At 42.2% G+C, this 19,476-nt stretch overlaps 2 protein-coding genes across 4 annotated transcripts; both read left to right on the top strand.

Annotated features, from left to right (window-relative positions):
* Positions 1–922: 922 nt before the first annotated feature.
* znf362a (zinc finger protein 362a) lies at positions 923–11,336 on the top strand. 3 transcript variants are annotated; one of them, XM_084463671.1, is made up of 9 exons: positions 923–1,012; positions 3,587–3,650; positions 3,967–4,165; positions 4,831–4,956; positions 5,725–6,052; positions 6,764–6,988; positions 7,623–7,701; positions 8,807–8,965; positions 9,654–11,336. In XM_084463671.1, exons 2-9 carry the CDS (start codon positions 3,588–3,590, stop codon positions 9,774–9,776), a joined length of 1,302 nt encoding a protein of 433 aa, XP_084319797.1. In that variant the 5' UTR covers positions 923–1,012; position 3,587; the 3' UTR covers positions 9,777–11,336. The 3 variants fall into 3 exon arrangements, with proteins under 3 accessions (XP_084319797.1, XP_084319796.1, XP_084319795.1); XM_084463670.1 differs by having other exon boundaries at positions 3,961–4,165; XM_084463669.1 differs by having other exon boundaries at positions 3,928–4,165.
* Positions 11,337–13,785: 2,449 nt separating this feature from the next.
* On the top strand, positions 13,786–17,755 carry LOC311338204 (alpha-1,3-galactosyltransferase 2-like; the record flags this gene model as incomplete). Its single annotated transcript, XM_084463444.1, has 3 exons — positions 13,786–13,847; positions 16,316–16,453; positions 17,068–17,755. The coding sequence occupies 3 exons, from the start codon at positions 13,786–13,788 to the stop codon at positions 17,753–17,755; spliced, it is 888 nt and encodes a 295-aa protein (XP_084319570.1).
* Between the last annotated feature and the right edge of the window lie 1,721 nt (positions 17,756–19,476).

Below are 19,476 nucleotides of genomic sequence, written 5' to 3'. Positions count from 1 at the left end.
TGCTGTTGCTGCACCTGGCCTGTGTTAAGGTGAGAGCACATGTGCATTGTGGAGGGTGTGGTGCTATTTGAGTACAGCACTGGAAAACCTGTCCAACGAGTAGCAACACTGTTTGCATAATGTGTGCATGCACGCTCCCGTGTGCATGCATGCATGCATGAATGTATGTTTGTACGTTGATTTAGATATAGTATAAAGTTTGGGGGAAAATATCACGTTGTAGTTGGACGAACACCTGCATAGTTTTGCAGGTGCCTTACCTATAACACAATTATTGTGTGCAAACTACTCCATAGGCTTACTCTGTTGAGCAGGCTCAAGTAGCCGACAACACAGCACTGCCATCTTCTGCTGAGCTAAGCATAGAGCATATTAGATGATGCTTTGCAGTCTGTTTTGGTTTTGAAGCAGCTGGTCGGATTAGAGTTTATATCATTATGTAAATGTCCATCACGCTCATGTGACGTTGAACTACTAAACAATTATTTAAATATGTGTAATTATTTAATATTTGTTGAAAGAGTGCGTTTCCTGAACACATTTCACAAGCATTTCACATTTTTCGCGATTTTCTAGTGAAACAGTGTATCAATTAAATGGCCATCTACTCCAACACATAAAGCTTAGGTGACCACCTTGTGCGATTCGCTGCACAACACCTGAACACTATTCAGGTGTAGTATAATAATTCAATACGTTGGCTGTTCACTGAACAGCCAACGTTTTGTTTGAATTATTATCAAAAACGTAGTTCTGATTTTAGTACAATGGTGGAGTTTAGGGAGTCAAATAGGTTGTATAGAATAAACCATATATAAAATGTCCATTTGGTTACCCCAAAACGAGCTTAACAGTTCGCTGTGAAATCTTTGAACCTACTAGTGAGCGATGCGGCGCTTGCAGCACCCAGAAGTGAACAGCAGGCGACCCGGAAGGTCTGAACTCCGACTGAAGGCGAGCAGAAAAAGAACCAGCAAGCTTTTATAATTTGTATCTTCTATCAAGGGTTCAGGTATGTGCTTCTGCCTATGCATTTATCGTTGCTATTTTACCCATGTGTGCATCATGCAGTTGTCAAAGCTTCGTTGTGCATATTATTTGAGTAATAAAAAGTTGCATTTAAATCATGTTTGATCATATATATCATGAAGACTGCGTTTTATCCAGTAGTGCGAGCAAGAAGATTGGAATACGCGAAATTAAAAGGACACGCAGTTATTTTAATGAGTGTCTCGGATCGCGGCTGCAATTATGATAACGCAATGCATTCTGTAAGGCATGGTGATTGTTGTAGGAAGTGTCCAGTTTTTTTCTCTCTCTCAAGCCGGGCTATTCAAATCTGCAAATCAAAGTAAACAATCATCCCTACACATAATGCAAATAGACGGGTGACACACCCGAGTGCAAGACGATCATTTGAATACATCAGGCTATACATCTTGTATAATTTGGGATCTGCAGAATATGGCGTCCTGTCCTTATAAAAATAAGACAGGCTGCCATTTTTGTTTTCCTTTTGTCTGAATTTTTTAATAAACTGTCTGAGAATGTGGGAGAGGCTGTGAGGAGAGCCGATGGGAGGATTGTATGTGTTTGGCGCTCCACGATGCTTGACTTAAGATGCTGCCGAGTGTTGGTGTGCATTTGTTTTGTATCTGTTGTGTAGCATAATAATATGGTTTTTAATAATAACACATGCATTGATGGTAACTATAGTTTTTGACGCGTTTATGTCCTTCTGTATTGCATATGTAATATATCTAGTATGCATGCAGTTGGTGATTCGTATAAGTCCATTGAATTCACGCTACTATGAACGAGTTTTAAACGATGTTAGTGGGATTTTGGAAATTGCCATACGCCTGTAGTCAGACACATAATTAGCATATGTATAAACTCTCCTATAGGTGGATTTAGTGTAGGCTATCAATTGATTGACCTACAATTAGAGATTTTTGGTGATAGATATTGGAATATGGACAATAATGTTATTATAGCCTCCAGACTAAATGCGTAGTGACACAAATTATTTGAACATTCCCTTAATATAAATACATACAATAATGCATATAAATACTTGGGACACACAATAAAAATAACTTGTCAAAATCAAATCGAGTAGTCTTATTATCAGTATTTTGGGAACTTTCTCCTCTGCCAACAGTAAAAAAAGGAAAAAGAAAAAGGCAACCACTTTATGCAGCTTTCCTAGTTCATTTCACCCAGAACTGTCCTAACCTTAAATATCCCATCTGAAACCCTGCGCTGCAAGTCGATTCCCACTACAACAGTCAACAGAGTCAACAGAGCTAGATAAACATGGCATATTGGACCCTGTTGATTCTTCTGGTCTCTTCTGGGACTTCTCCCTGGAGGCACAGAACCTCCAGGAAGTGAAATCGACACCCACTGGCATCACTAGAGAAATATTCAGTGGGGTTTACGCTCGTACCCCTGGACATATCATTTTTGTTTCTCTTGGCTCAGGGCTACGGACGGTGCTACGCTTCTGCTAAGTCAAACAGACTTTGGAATGGCAAACCGTGCCAAAGAAGGCAATGCAAAATGTCATATAAAGAAAAAAAAAATAGTATAATGAAAGGCCATGGAAAGAAACAACAGACCATGGAAGGAAATAGCTTTTGAGCGTGCAGCATTGTCAGGCCTGGGCTTTTTCAATAGAATCAAAAAAAGAAATGTATATGGAATTAATTCATTTATCTTATGGAAAATACTTTTTGGGAGTTTCATGTCGTAAAATATTCATAGCGAGCTATAAGCCACAAATCTACAACAACAAAAAATGACACAATAATTCTTGCCCCCATCATTAGCCAACACAGTAATGTGTGCGCTAAATAATGGCCTATCTATATCCAAGTTACAATTAATTTCATCACTGACCTCATGGCAGAGGTAATAGGATACGTCATCCAGGTCTTTGTGATGCTGTGTTTCTAAGGTAACTCTTTTTTAGGAAAAAAACGAGTCAACCTACTTTGGCTGGTCTAGAGATGGGGGACACCAGGGTCTAGATAAGGATCAGGGAGACCTGGTCGAACGCTTCTGGTTCCTCAGATAACACTAAAGTATTCTACAACTAGCCTGTGTAATCTTTCAAGGGCTAATCTCTACAAAGAGAAAAACACATAGGGTCGTGGTAGGAAATCCCAAGAAAAAGAGAAAAAGCCGCTAAACTGGCAAAAAGGTTACAACAGTATATCCATGTATAACAAACTGCAAAGTCTGGCTTTTCTGGATTTTGATCTGATTAAGTTATTCAAAAGACATGTATGCATGAATGCAACTGTCAGCATTTTGATTGGAACAACTTGTCTAATGCAAAAAGAATCAGGTTGATTTTCTATTCAAATCGATAAATACACTTGTATTGGGAAATGCCAAGGCAGAATTACAGATGGTATTAGATAAGATAAACAACCGCTGTGCCACAAAACGGATGTTTATCAAAACAACAAATCTCACAAATTGCACCGGAAGCATGTTTGCCATTTTTCTAATGTACCTCTGAAATGTCTGACATGAATAACTATTTATCCTTATTAACATTCCATTCATATTTCAGAATGGCTGAACCTCGCTTTAACAACCCCTATTTTTGGCCTCCACCTCCTTCAATGACTGGCCAGGTAGGATTCAGGTGTCTATTTTCACTTCATTCATAAGTGAGGAACAATAAACCAGAAAAATAAAAAAAATAAAAATCAAAAAAAAAAGCCTACAGTATATTTATGTTGCTAGGATGTTTTAGTATTGAGCTCTCCCTCTATAACTGCAGACCTTTATTCCCAGGAGGTCAAAAACAATTCAAGTAACAACCTATAGAGGACGCCAGAGCACACACATACCAAGATCAAAAAACTGATGGCTATTCTCTTGTCACAAATGTTGCTCCCTGCCTGTCAGCTGGATAACCTAGTCTTGATCAATAAAATCAAGGAGCAGCTGATGACGGAGAAGATCAGGGCTCAGCATCTGCCGCCCGCCGCAGTCCCCTCCCAGCAGCCCTTGCTGGTGCAGACGGACGGCGGCCAACACGTGATGTCCATTCCTAAAGCCCAGCAGATGCCGGGGCTCCACCCCCACAGCCCCTCCCCACCAGACATTGCCCTGCACGCCCGCCCCGCCTCCAGCTCTGTCTCAGGTGCTCCTTTTCCGCCCCGCCCTCCACACGACTAGACTCCCTTCAATCCTGCAGCCTCCCGTGTCCTTGCCACCTGCCTCTGATTTGTTTCTGTGATTTGCATGAGATTTAAAGATTTGTGGAATGTCTTTAACATCCGTAGCTACTTTGTATGTGAGCACGAAGCTCAGTGGTTAGTGCTGGCGCCTCACAGTGAGATGATCTGAGTTCCACTGGTGTGTGTGTGTGTGTGTGTGTGTGTGTGTGTGTGTGTGTGTGTGTGTGTGTGTGTGTGTGTGTGTGTGTGTGTGTGTGTGTGGAGACTGCATGTTCTCATGGTCCCGTCGTGGGTTTCCTCCTTCATGCTGTGGGTTCCTTATACCACAAGACCTACATGTTGTTAACTTAAGTAATTTTTGTACTTAAGTGATGTTATGGTACCTAGCATGTAATGGCACTTGAAATGCTAGATTACCTAGCATGATGGAGTACATAGCATTTTTTGGTTACTTAGCATGTTACGGCACACAGCATGTTACAGTACTAGGCATGTTATGCTACTCTAAAGGTGGTGGTCAAATAGCCCGGTAATGTTATAATTTGGATGTTGAAAGTGAAGGCATATTGATATATGATGTCATTGTCTAGTTACAAGCTTGTTGTTTAATGTTGCTCTTCTTCTACAGGGAGAATCCTGGGAGACGTAAACTTAAATCTTGACGACAAGGCCGCTATAAAAGCCAGAGGATTGTGGGAAGACTGGCATTTGCGTCAAATCATTGAACAACCTTCTAGAACAAACCACCTATCAGGTAAATTAGTCATTTGACTTCAAACCAAGTAGTTTGGTATATTATATTTTTATTTCCACATTATTTAATGAGGAGCTCTTCTTTGAGCAACGCCATGCACCACGTGACAGAGAAAACCATAACAATATGAGCGTGATGAACACAATATATGTATGAATAAAACAATATAAATAAGTTGGTAAATAACTAAGTACATGATGATACAATATCATCGTGATAAAATAAACACTACAATAAACAATTGCAAATACTTCCTGCCTCAAAAATTAAAAATTAAAAATGCTGAATTGATCAAAATGTATGAGAGAATCTAAATTCATAGATACCTGCAGTCCATTCCAAGTATATGGAACAGATACACTGTTTAATCTGTACAGTCATTTAATCTTGATATATCAATATATAAATACCCCGTGACCCCCCCTTTCTTATGCAATACAATAAAGATACCTCTGAGGCATGCTCTGAGGTCCCGCCCTCTCTCTCTCACCAATCATGCACATGTGGAGCATCCCATTCCAGGCGTTCCGTCGTCGGATGGGATTGTGGTTAGACCTACATAGCATGGACACAAACCGTAGCATCCATGTCACCCTCTGAAATGCATGCTTTGTTAAAGAGAAATGTTAATTGTTGAACCCTGCTGTTGTATCGCAAATATGATGCTTAAAAAATAATGACAAGATGAGAAAAAGTTTTGAGAGGATTTTAGTCTGCTTTTTGACAATATCCACATTTAATTTTCCTCATACAACGTGCACCAATCAGGTGTAGCGTTGGCATCCAGAACGGGCAACCTCAATGCCTCTGATGTCATCACCCCCACCACGCCCACTTCCAGCAGCCAGAGTCGGATGGGCGGGGCCTCCTCGCCTCACCTCAACTCAGGGTTGGCCGGTTGCCATGGCATGGAGCCCATCAAAACCAACGGGGGCCTGGCAGGGCTTCTCGGACCCCCACCCAAGATGGAAAGAGGGCGTAAAAAGATCAAGGCGGAGAATGGGACCTCTCCACTTCTGGTGGTGCCCTATCCTTTACTGGCCTCCGGAAACGACCAGTGTGTCTCCTTCACTGCCAAAGAGGGCAAGACCTACAGGTACTGGGGTTTGCGGGTTCGGTTTTGTCTTTGTCCACACAAATGCAAATACGTTTGGCCTTCCTTTGGCCTCCCGTCAACACAAACATTACCACAGAAAACACAAAGATTGTGACCCAGACCACAGTGGCGCTTGCATGGAGACCATCCTGATCACGTGACCTTGTTTTTTCACTCCTGCCACCCGCATAGATTCCAAGAGATCACAACTTAATCGGGGCCCATCAGGAACTCTTTTGTCAACATAAGTATCTCAAACCCATCCATATAGTGCAGTTATTACAGAAATAGAATCAATAACAAATATTAAACAAGTGCAAGAGTATGAACCAGCGGACCTTCTCTAATCGATTGTTGCGCTGACTGGCTGAAGGAGTTTGTCCGTCAAGGCAGGAAGTCCCGCCCATTGAAATCGATGTGGGCAGCTAGAAGTCCAGAATGTGAGGACACGTGATCAGCATTGCCTCCAAGGTACGGAGGCGTTGGTATGAATGGGCAACACGTTGCCACAAAAACTGAATTTTTCCTTTTTTACTAGTGTGCACATTCAACAGCCTTCAACAGTTAAGGTTAGAATAGCAGAAGCTAGCCTGTGCATGTCTATATGGTGTGCCTTTGTGTGTCAGTTTGTGAAGCATATATTTAAATGTGTATTCTTTGTAACTCTCGTCGTTCTGTTTTGGATTTCTTTTTGCCTTCTATTTTCCACAGGTGTAAAGTTTGTCCATTGACCTTCTTCTGCAAGTCCGACATGCAGATGCACTCCAAAACTCACACGGAGGCCAAAGCCCACAAGTGTCCCCATTGTACCAAGTCCTTCGCCAACGCCTCCTACCTTGCACAGCACCTGCGGATCCACTTAGGGGTCAAGCCCTACCACTGCTCCTACTGCGAGAAGTGTTTCCGCCAGCTCTCTCACCTGCAGCAGCACACCAGGTCTCCCTAGCAACCGTCGACACGCTGACGCGCTTCACATAGCACGCCTCACGGTTCTACATCGATTTCTGCCAGAGCATGATGTAATTCATTATGGCTGTGAATGGCTGTGAAATACATTACATTTAATATTCACCAAAAATCCAAGCATTTGTGCAAACATCCTCTCATCCTGGTTCAAAAGACAAACATACCCAGCACAGAAGATACTTGTTGTCATAGTGTTAAATTGAGTAAATATAGGTTCTAAATGTATAACTTATACATTACTGAAGTTATAAATATTATACAGTTCTTTAAAATATACAAACATAACGTACAATGAGGTACTTTTACTAGTTTTACTACTTTACTACTGGGTAGCCCCAGGTTTGTTCCTAGATTGTCCTTAAGGCATGCTACAGCAGAAGGTCCATGGCTTATAGTCCACATACTATAAATACCACTTTCTATCTACTATCTACTTTCAGCAAGGAAGTCCACCCTCAGCTTCCAATACTGAATTATGTGCCACACAGTCTATGTTTGTGATTTGTTTCAATGCATTGGGATTACTCTTTGGAATGGTGATGAATGGTGAACATTTATTGTACAAATTTTTTTCAACTCAAATCCTTGTGTTTATTTCCTCCAGAATCCATACAGGTGATCGGCCCTATAAGTGTCTTCATCCAGGGTGTGACAAAGCATTCACTCAGCTGTCCAATCTACAGGTAACCGTCGGAAAAGATGGAATCATTTCCACCTCACACGACTCCCACTACACTATTAATCCTTATTACACGGCTCTTCTCAATGCTGTGGAACGCTCCGTTCACTTGCATGGGCCTTCCCGACTTCCGGTGGTCAATTATTTTTCAATTATGACCGTTGCTAAGCATTCGGTTACTAAGCGACGTCAAACGTCTTTGGCGGACTATTTCTCTGCTGATCAACACTACGAATGGTAATTGTAAAAAGAAGAAGAAGAAGTTATTTTTTCGTTTTGGCAAGTAGCTGTGTAATAAGCGGGATAATTTATATAACGTCGCCGGTCATTATCGAAAATAAGCCCAGACAGGGCGAACAGGACACAGACGCGAAGCGGAGGTGTCTTGCTTCGCCCTGAAGGGGCGTTCTCTACATTATCCCTTACATATTTCACTAACTCAATTGTATAAAGGTGCGCTGTCATTTCCTGTCACCAGAAGAGGTGTTATTTTATAGAATGTGTCACAAAATAACAAGGAATATTAAACATAAGGATACTTCAAAATCCCACATGATGGAACCCAAATGAGACTCTGTGTGTTGCTGCTGCGGTAAATGTACTGCATTCATACAGCACTTATCAGAAAGGTGGCCACTAAAAGCAATACAATTATCCCCTCACATTCATTCAAACATTCACACAGCCACGGTGGCGTCAGCCATGCAGGGAAACAGCCAGGTCTTTGGGAGCAGTGACAGTTATGGGGACACCTCGACACTCTACACTCACAACTATAGGATGACCCGGGTGAGGATTGACCCGGGAAATCTACTGTTTGCAAGATAACCCCCTCTACTCCCTGAGCCACCCACTGTCATTGTGATGTGGTCTGACATTATACAACCTTCACTGAAAAATGGTGGAGCAGATGGTCCTGAGATGTGGCATTGTTAACACAGAAGCTGCAATAGCAAACTCATCTTGTGATCCTCTTACATTCAGCCCCATTCATATTAGGTGGTTTTGTGGCATGATATGTTCTCGGTTCACCTTTTGTTTCAATTACCATACGTAAACTTAAATATAAAGCCTTGTTTGTGTTTTTTTATGTGTTTTCCTCTTACCAGTCTCACCAGAGGCAACACAACAAAGACAAGCCCTTCAAGTGCTCCAATTGTTTCCGTGCCTACTCTGATGCTGCGTCCCTCCAGATCCACCTGTCTGTACACGCCATCAAAAATGCAAAGGCCTACTGCTGCAGCATGTGTGGCAGAGCATACACCTCTGTAAGTTACCCCCCCAGCCCCCCCTGTGTGTGTGCATGCGTGTGTGCGTGCGTGCGTGCGTGCGTGGAACCCTATTGTATTTGTAAGTATTTATATTTTTCTTTGTCTATATTGGCTGTACAATACATTGGAGATATACAATTTTAAGTAGAATATATGCATATTCACAACGTTTAAAAAGCTGTAACAGCGTCAAAGCGTCTAGGCTCGGCTGTACAATTTTACCATACTTACCAAGCTCACCATTTGTGCAAAGGATCGAAGCGATCGAAAGCGTCAAAGCGTCTAGGCTCGGCTGTACAATTTTACCATACTTGCCAAGCTCACCATTTATGCAAAGGATCGAAGACTCTGTGGCAGAGCATGTGGAGGAAATGCTAGGCCGTGGAGGATGTCGACTGTTTGAATCCAACCTCAACCAAACATATTGGGAGACATCAAATCATGTCCAATTTGATGTATGCATAATGCCATGCTCGCCATATGTAGGACCCCCGTTATCATCTCTTGCCTCTATATTTATTTTATTTATAATTTGTGCTTTGTTATCGCCCTCGTTGTTGGTTGTTCTTAGTTTTTGTCTTTGTTTTTATGGTTTCGTTTTGAGTGTTGTCTTTAGCGTCGTTGTTGTTGTTGTTGATGTTGATGTTGTTGACGAAGTTGACAGCAGCTCTCTTGGCCCCCCCAGGAGACCTACCTTATGAAGCACATGTCCAAGCACACGGTGGTGGAGCACCTGGTGAACCAGCAGCACTCCCCGCAGCAGAGGACCGAGTCCCCCGTCATCCCCATCCGCATCTCCCTCATCTGAGACACACCCCGTCCCCCGCCTCTCTCTCGCTCTTTCTGTCACTGTCTCTCTCTCTGTCTGTCTCTCTCTCTGTCTGTCTCTCTGTCTGTCTGTCTGTCTGTCTGTCTGTCTCTGACTGTCTGTCTGTCTCTGACTGTCTGTCTCTCTCTGTGTCTGTATGTCTGTCTCTGACTGTCTCTTTGTCTCTCTCTGTCTGTCCATTTGTCTCTCTCTCTATCTGTCTGTCTCTCTCTCTATCTGTCTGTCTGTCTCTCTGTCTCACCAGAGACCTCTCCTGTGAACTCCAACCCCACCAACTCTTCACTCGTCCTCTTCAACCTTAATGTTTATATATATATTATATATATATATATAAATATATTTTGTTTTTCTTTACTTGCCAGATTGTATAGTGTACCTTTTTATATAGAGGTACTATTTTAATAAGTATACCATTTTTGTCTTTCTTTCATGCTGTGCATATATGGTATTATTGGGGATCTCCAAAGACGAATATAACAGCACTTTGAGGCCTAGAAATGATAGGCCTAGAATTTTTAATCCTACCTTGTAGAAAACAAATCTATTGCTCTAGGCAGCTACCTGGAAAATGTCAAAATTCTGTGTAACGAGTTGTGCTTTTGATATAGTCCTCTCTTGGGTAACTTTGAGTCGAGGCAATGCAAACACTATATTTGCATTAGAGACCTTGTCTTCATCTCCGCAGGTCAAATAGGAAACGTTTATATCAAGTGTGTTGATTTTACTGTTTGCCATGTTTTCATGTTACACCTTTTATTTTGTTCATGTTTTTGTGGCAATGATGTTCACATCAAGTGTTGGTCAGTGTTGTACCGCAGTATTCTCAACACCATCTTCAAGTGTCTCTGGATTGCCCTTTCTTTGGTTTACTTTTTGCTCAGACCTTCAGTTGTTCTGCGTTCCGAGTTGTTGCCAGCCTTACATTCCAGTATTACTGTCATGGCGAGTGTCAGAAACTCTTGTGTTATCAAAGAGTTACCGTAAAGTAAAAATTTATATATTTTTCATTTTTTGGTTTAAAAAAGAACGAAGAGAGTCAAACTCGCTGAAAATTATTTTATCTATTGGCCATAACCAGTATAGCCCCTTGCTAAGTCATCCTAATATTTGTTAATTGTGTTGATATCCATTGAATGATGCACTTAATGTACTTTTAATCCACATTGTACTTTATTGGGTGTGCGTAGTAGAAATGTTTTGGCAAGAGAAAAAGGTTCAGTAATTGTCATATATCCAAGAAGCAGACTGTCTTCTGACTTTAGGAGATCAGAGAGTCTCATTAAGGCATCCCGTTCTCACATAAAGACATGGTCTTGTTATGTAAAGATGTTCATATTCATTTTTTCCTACATATTTATCATCATATTGACATATTGTCATTTTATATACATTCAAGCCTTAACTTAATTACAGTTTAGGTGTTCTGTGTTTGTTGTTAACTCTTATTTTTTTTCTGCCTTCCCAGCATGTTCCATAGCCTACTGTAAATAAACTAACTGTTAACCTCTTTTTTTATAATAAATAATTATAGAATTTCAAGTCTTGTCCTAGGTATTTCCTTGTTGCTGATGATGTGAGTTGAGAAGGATTTAAAGGGGCATGAAAGAGTATGCACACTGTATATTGCTCCCTTGGTGTTTTCTTTTCACCAATAAAAACCTGTTTCGGTCATAGAGTCTTCGTCAGGATCTGCCTGTTAACGAAGACTCTGGATGTCCCGGGAGGACCCACACCACCCCTGCTCCCCCATAATTTGCACCCTGGCTACGATGACTCCTCTGTGAAAACGGTCAATCGGGGACGGGGTACAGGAGGCCTAGTCTCCTCCAGGAGGCGCTGCATTGACGGGAGCGCCAAACGCTGACTGAGTCACCATGTTCGGGGGGACCGGTAGGACCCCGCCATCGTTGCTTGGAACTTTAATTATTCTTCATTAAAGTTAACAATTCTGGCTGAGATTGAGATACAATGTGTTTGCTTTTAATTATTTGAAGTAGATTATTTATGGGCAACCATTCTTCAAGGTGTTTATACCTGCAGGTGTTGTTTGTCAAATGAGTAGGCTAGCCCATATTCAAAACTATCTTCATTGGTAAAAGATGTGACCCTTTTTTATGTAACCTATGTTGGGTTATATATTGTTAAAACATTGTAGGATGTTTGATAGTGGAAACATTTATTTTACAAATGAATGGCTAAGATTTCATATTTCTTTCATATTTCTTAATCACACTGCAGTACTAATTTACTGAGTTGTGCCAGTGGCATAACTCAGGGATAACATGTGTGCTAACTGTATAGACTCATATAGTGTAGCATACTAAAGCACTAAAACATGTGTCATGTGACGCAACAATCAAAAAACCTAGAAATTTTACTTTGAAAGGCAAAAAACAGTTTTTTTTAGCTTAAATGTGCAAACCTCTCATTCCATGTGTCTCCCTTCTTTGCAGGATGAGTCCAATGGATGGCTCTTCAAAAAAATGTCGTCACATGACCAATTTTTTCTATGGTTTTCTAGAAACAAGGGGTGGCACTACTTCCCCACTGGCACAACTTACCCCACTCTCCCCTACCACTGCAGGAGGTGCGTGGGGTTGTATCCTTGAACTAGCCTGATTTACAAAGATAAATAATAAAAAAAAAATAGGCAATAAAAATATATATCCTTGAGTAGGCCTAAATATATACAATTGTGTGTTGGCCTAATAAACACACTGCAGTACTAATTTACTATGTGCATAGGAGGCGCCAGCGAAAGGTCTTGATAACGTGTTATTGGTACACCTTCAAGGTAGGGAACCACCTGACTCGGGACTAGTTATTTGGTTAAGATACAAATCAATCGTGCATGCTCTCTTAGTCCTCCCTGTCATTTCTTACAGCTGCAGCCTCTATACGTTGCCTTCATATTTCAGTGCTGGATATAGGAGAATCAATGGACTGTTGGCAACCATAAACAGGCGAGTTATAAACTTTTCGTCTTTCAACACTCATCTACTATTGTGTTAACCTGGACGATCCTTCCTTATTCTGTCATTTGCGAGGTAGGAGTTTAAACGTTAAGTCTATTTGAAATGGCTGTCGACCATTGCTCTAACTCGTGGTATAGGCCTAATAACCTTTATGATTTCATAAAATGAGCCTATAACAGGGGTGCACATAACTTTTTTAGTGAGTTACTCAGGGGAGTACCAGGAGATGGTGTTTGGTACGCACCCCACATACAGCCCCACACGTAGTTCACTACTTATTACTTTCAATAAAAAATATTAAAATAAAGGTCACTTTATCCCCTAAAATTAAAACAGAAATGCACTTAAGCGGCGGTGACACATGCTGTGTCACCCCCACTAACCCAGGGACTCAAGTTATTTTGAGCTTCGATTCCATGTCGGAATAACACTTGTCCAGATAATGGGAAAATGTTTTCCTGTTGGATGTTGGCTTGCGCGTCGCGGGTATTTTAATCTAGTGTTTTTCTAAATCTGGGTTGCGACAGTTGAAAGACGCCTGTCGCCTGGGCATAGAGTGCATTTCACTCGAATATTTTTGTCCTTTCAAGTTATAAACTGAAAGTAATCGCCACTTTGCCGAAACCCCCTGTCTCCGTCTCCGTCTCCGTCTCCATCTCCATTTCCCTCTCCCCTTCGCACCAGCGGCACTCAAATCGATCGCTATGGCAACGTGCCGAGGCAAGCAGCGCACACACAGGCAGCGCACAGTGTGTTACTGTAATCCGTTACTTTTTAACTCGTTACCCCCAACACTGCATCTGATCTTATGAAACTTACCCAGAATGTCCCATTTACAATACACAACTTCTTAAGCACAGCAGTGTTTTTTGCTCCATCTTTTTTTTTTTAATCAAACTGCAGCTTGACCATGGAGCGGTTGAATATCTCACAAAGGAAGGAAGGTTGCGATCAGCTGCTTTTGCGCAGTTCTCCAGTGTGTGTGTGTGCGGTGTACAGCGCACAAATCGTACATGAGCGTTAGCCAGCGCACCGTGCACAGCGCACCGTTCACCATAGCCACGGATTACCAAACGTAACCTATGGATTACTAAACGTGGGACTTATTCAGAAAGGTTTTATGAAATGAAAAATGAAATGAAATTTCATTTCATATTTCATTTCAAATGAAATATGAAATGAAAAATGAAATGAAAAACCTGTTGGTTATTGAGATGAACACACAATCAATGCAGCAACATTAGACAATGGAAACCATTAAACGTTCGGTAGGCCTACACAAATGTATACATTGTGTTACACACCATGGACCAATGAGCTATGTTGTGTGTTGTTCTAGTGCCATTGTTGCATGTTCTGTGACATGCATGTGTAATTTACACAAACCCAGAGGAAGATTCATCACTTCAGTAATTTACTAAATTAAAAAATAATAATTGAAGACAGCTTTTACGCCAAACCCCTTTTCACTTTTTGCCATGAGGGTGTTACATGCTGGCAGTCGAGCAGCAGTAAACTGTTTTGAACCTGTTGTAGAGTCAACTAGAGGCGTTTTTTCCACTAAAGGCCTACTATACTGGTACTGCTCACGGCTCGGCCCCAACAAACGCATGGCCTCGATCGCGTTGACTCGCTCAATTGCATAAAGTTAATTGAAGTTCACGTTTTGTCCCGCCCCTTCAGAGCCCTCACGCGTTTGGTGGGCAGGCTCACGTTCGGGCGGTTGATCGCAGAGCTGATAGGACAGAGGAGGCGAGAAAAGAGGGCGCTAGGGAGGATATGGAAAGTAGCCTATGTTTTGAAGAGGGAGGTTTGGCAGTTTGAGAGAGAGGGGGGTAAAATAAGAAGGGGTCAGGCATTAAGAAACCAGAAAGGTCGGCAGGAGAGCAGTTCTTGGTGAATATGAGGTAGTTATTGCCCACCCTAACCACAACCACAGCATTTGATTTATTGCTTGTTGCTGGGATGTTAGCCCTAACCGAAATACACAATTAAATGTAATTTAAACGGAGTAACATGTACACAGAAATAATTATTGGAATTATTGTAATAATTAATGTTTTGCTTGATCAGCCGCACCGGGGGTACAACATCAGACTTATTAGTTTGGGCAAGAGGTCCTGTTCCTCTCAGGACAGAGCTGACCCATACCTGGGCCCCAGGAGCAGAGCCGGCCCCCTGGTAGTGGCAGTCATAGGCACGCTTCTGCAAGGCCCAGTCATCCGTCAGAGCCTGTTCGGTGGGCTTGTGCTTCCGCCGCCGATCTGAGGGGGAGAAAATAACAGGCGGGGGACTCAAGTCACATGACTTGAGTTGTGGTGGACTCGAGTGGCAAATTTGTGGACTTGAGACTCGCTTGACCTACACTGATAAAAGACTCGGCTTGGGTGTTTTCGTGGGTGTGCCCCCTCAGCGATTTGAAATCCTTCAATTTCTCTGAAAGTAACTGTCATCGTCCCGATCCCATCTCTGACACCAATGTGTTTTCCATATCATTCTCTCCATCTGAAGTTACTTTCGACCTGTGACCTGGAATGACGTTGACTTTCACTGCAAGGTTCACAGAGACAGCTTTCAGAGGCCACGATAAGGTACCGTCCTTTTTTATTCTGCTGCACTTTATACCTACACTGTTACTGTCATTTAGTAAACACAACCTCGTATAAAATTGGAATGGATAGTGTAAACAACAATTTTACATTTTCATTATCTTCCCCTTATGATTTTTTATTTTTATTTCAGGATAACCCCAGTAACTGATAGACAGCAGAGTTACCAATTTCAAATTAAAATGGTAAAACTGAATGAAATCATGCATGTTTCCCTTATGTTTCACCTTTCTTCAAGAAGACCCTTTGACATGAACAAATATGTTATGAGATGGGTCCTCTGTATCCTCATGGTACTCTTCATTATTTACTACACTCCTTCCAATGTCAGGTGAATCCACCATCTTGTCTCACAACCTGGAATTTGTACAACATGAGCATAAGAGCAGCATGAGCAAAATACACTGTTTTTATAATCATGTGTTTGCTGGTGTGTTGGTTTGATCAGATTTCTGGTAAGGCAGATCCCTATGAATACATATGCTAGAAGGAGAAACCTCTTGGATTGCAGTACAGGCATCACCTTAGACCTTTGGTAAGTGTTTTGTGCTTTATTATGTATGGGATAGTGTTCAGCAAGGCAGCGAGCTGTAAATAAATCAATAATTTGACACAAAATATAACAAACTAATGATGATTATTGAAAAGGATGTTATTACCTCCTACAATAATGAATAGTCTGTTTGTTTCGATGGTTGGAAATAGCATCCTAAGCAATGATCTGTTATTTACAGCAGCCTGTCTGTTATTCAGAATTCACAGACTGCTGAATACTGTGATTGACCAATCAGAATTGAGTATAGATCAAGGCCTTGTAATAATGTTAGATAATAGAAATCACAACATGTGATCATATATGACCACTGCTTATTATCACGCATGCTTTTGTCATTAGGTCACAGAGCTCACACTCCACCCCCCCTGCTGTTTTCAGGTACAGAAGGGACGTTCAAACACACACAAGCTGGGGAGCTCCCATCATGTGGGATGGCATATTCCAGGCTGAGCTGTACGACCAGACGCACAGGAAAAACGGATCGTCTGTGGCGCTCACTGTGTTCGCCGTGGGCAGGTTGGTTGGTTTCCTGAGACTAGCTTTGAGTCCTGGTGGCACACATGATCTGTCAAGTCCATTTAATTAGTGCTGTAGATTATTTAAGAGCTATTATTTGAGTGTAATATGCATAATCTATTAGTGATGGACATGCATTCTGAGAATTGACTGCGCCTGCCTCTGTATGGCATCTGACCTAATTGGTTTTTTGGAATCCATCTTGTTTGTTAATTAACAGGTAACATGCAACACTTCTCAATGGCGGAGAAACTTAGCATGTTAAGGAGCAGAGAGGGAGCAAACGTTTATTTGGTTGTTTAGTTATAAAATCTTGTTTTTCTGCTCTCACTCTCAAATCTTACCTACAGCAACATTAATTAACTAACCCTAACCTTTAATGATAACACTTATTTAATGATATTACTAGAACTACTACTACTACAACTGCTATTGAAAATAAACCAAAATAATTATTATAATATAATAATCATCATATTATTATGGTTATTATCATTTTCATTATTACTATAATTATCAAATAATTATGAACACTATAGGTTACTATATAGTATTCATAATTATACAAAACTATTATGGTATTATCAGATAAAAACCTTGTTTCCCCCTCCAAGGTACCTGGACGCCTACCTGGGGGCCTTCCTCAACTCCTCCGAGCGTCACTTCATGGTGGGTCTACCGGTGAGGTACTACGTATTCACAGACCTGCCCGAGAAGGTGCCCGACCTCCAGCTGGGCCCTCAGCGAAGCCTTAAGGTCATCCGAGTCGAGGGCCACTCCCGGTGGCAGGACATCTCCATGACCCGCATGAAGACCATCGCGGACACCATCGAGTCGGTCATCCGTCACAGCAGCACCCACGTCTTCTGCATGGACGTGGACCAGGTGTTCGCGGCGAGGTTCGGGTCGGAGGCTCTGGGCGACCTGGTGGCCTTGCTCCACGCCTGGTACTACCAGCTCCCCAAGGTGATGTACACGTACGACCACAACCCCCGGTCGAGCGCCTTCATGGTGACGGGGGACTTCTACTACCACGCGGCCGTGTTCGGGGGCTCCTGCGCCAGCGTGAAGGCCCTGGTGGAGACCTGCTATCAGGGCATCCTGCGGGACACGGAGAACGGCGTGGAGGCGCTGTGGCAGGACGAGAGCCATCTCAACAAGTACTTTTGGCTGCACAGACCCAGCAAGGTGCTCTCCCCGGAGTACTGCTGGGACCCGCTCATTGGCCGGCAGAGCGACATACATGTTACCAGGCTACTCTGGGCGCCAAAGAATTACAAGGAACTGCGCCCCAATGTCTAAATGAAGCCCACTGACGATTTGCAGTGGAAACGAAAGTGCAGCAAATGACAGGGATGACATGAATAAAATGCCATTTGATTTTAGTGCTGATTATAAAGCCAGTGATGTATGTGTGGTTTGTGGTGTCATCAAGGGGACGTGAGGAACAAGGAGTGTTTTAATTGTTGTGTTCATTGGGAAGCATTTAAAAAATAGGGTTAGGGTTAGAGTTAAATCGTATGGCCTATTGCTGTTTCTTCTAACAGTCGATAGGGGGCTAAAGCCTCTTGTTCTTTGCGAGTTCCAGCTCACGCAAATAATGCAAACAGAAAAGTTGCTTTGCTTTTGCGGTGAACACAGCTGTGGGATTGTGTGTGGATGATGGCTGGTTTAAGCCAATAATGTCTTGGCTGCAGCCTGTAGGACATGGACATCCACATCCAACTGCTACTGTGAAAATCGTTGTAGGTTTTACGCCAGCGATGATGTTTAGTGAATCATGGGTTAGGGTTAGGGGTAGTATTGGTTAGGGTTAGGGTTAGAGTGGTTAGGGTTAGAGTTAGGGTAGTAGTGGTTAGGGTTAGGGCAGTAGTGGTTAGGGTTAGGGATTGAAAGAATAGATTGAAACTTTACACGCCCAGCGAACAACACTTCGCCACTGGACGGGAGTGACGGTAGCAGTTGGATGTGGATGTCCACGTCCTACAGGCTGCAGCCAGACCCTACTCGTTTAAGAAGCCATAGGGTCTGGCCTGGGTCAAACAGACTGATCAGACTCTGGCACTGGGTGAGGCTGCACACCTGTTGCGCATTGAGCAATCAATGTGCACAGGTTAACCAGCAATAAGCACACACACCTAAGGAGTGATCTCCAGCATGGCAACATGTATCATTATCTACATGCAAGGACACCACTACTGTATTTGTGGAAGACTTCTCTAGATTGCTTGCACTCACTTTGACCTACCTACTTCAATATTCTTTTGAACAGTTTCAGCTCTAAAATTACAAAGTATTGATGCAAAAAAGAGTGTTTTAGCGACCTTGGTGAAGTTAGTTTGATGTTGGTTATTCGACAGATATTCGGATATTCATTTTTGGCTTCATCAGCAATCCCATTCATTTCCTATGGAAAATTGCTTTTTTGCTCAATAGCTTCCGAGTTATGGGACCCAGACACCCCAGACCAATGCAGACCTGTCCTGCTATGTGGTACTAACAAGACACACCGCACTAAAAATTAATATTTTGCATCTCCTATTTAATTTTTTTAAGAATCCCATTCATTTCCTATGGAAAATGACTTTTTGCTCAATAGCTTCCAAGTTATGGGACCCAGTCACCCCAGACCAATGCAGACCTGTCCTGCTATGTGGTACTTACAAGTTGTAAGTACCACATAGCAAAGACACACCTCGGAAATTACCTAGGAAGTTAATGGGATTGCTGATGAAGCCAAAATGAATATCCGAATATCTGTCGAATATCCAACATCAAACTAACTTCACCAAGGTGTTTTAACGGAGAACTTTACTCCACCGGACACAGATAGAAGGGTCTCTCAGCACCCTACGCCACACACAAAGCCAGGACAGGTATTTATGCAAATATATGTATTTTTTATTGCCCACACAGGGCTGCTTCTGTTCAACCTTTATATGCTCAGACTTTTCCAAATTCTGAACGACAATGTAGCCTACCTATGAAGATGATACTCAAAATTACATCTATTTTTCTCAATG

The sequence above is a fragment of the Micromesistius poutassou genome (assembly GCF_964030765.1).
Source record: "Micromesistius poutassou genome assembly, chromosome: 2".
NCBI classification, from domain to species: Eukaryota; Metazoa; Chordata; class Actinopteri; order Gadiformes; family Gadidae; genus Micromesistius; species Micromesistius poutassou.
The sequence above is the reverse complement of the archived record's forward strand: the minus strand, read 5'-3'. Positions and strand labels throughout refer to the sequence as shown.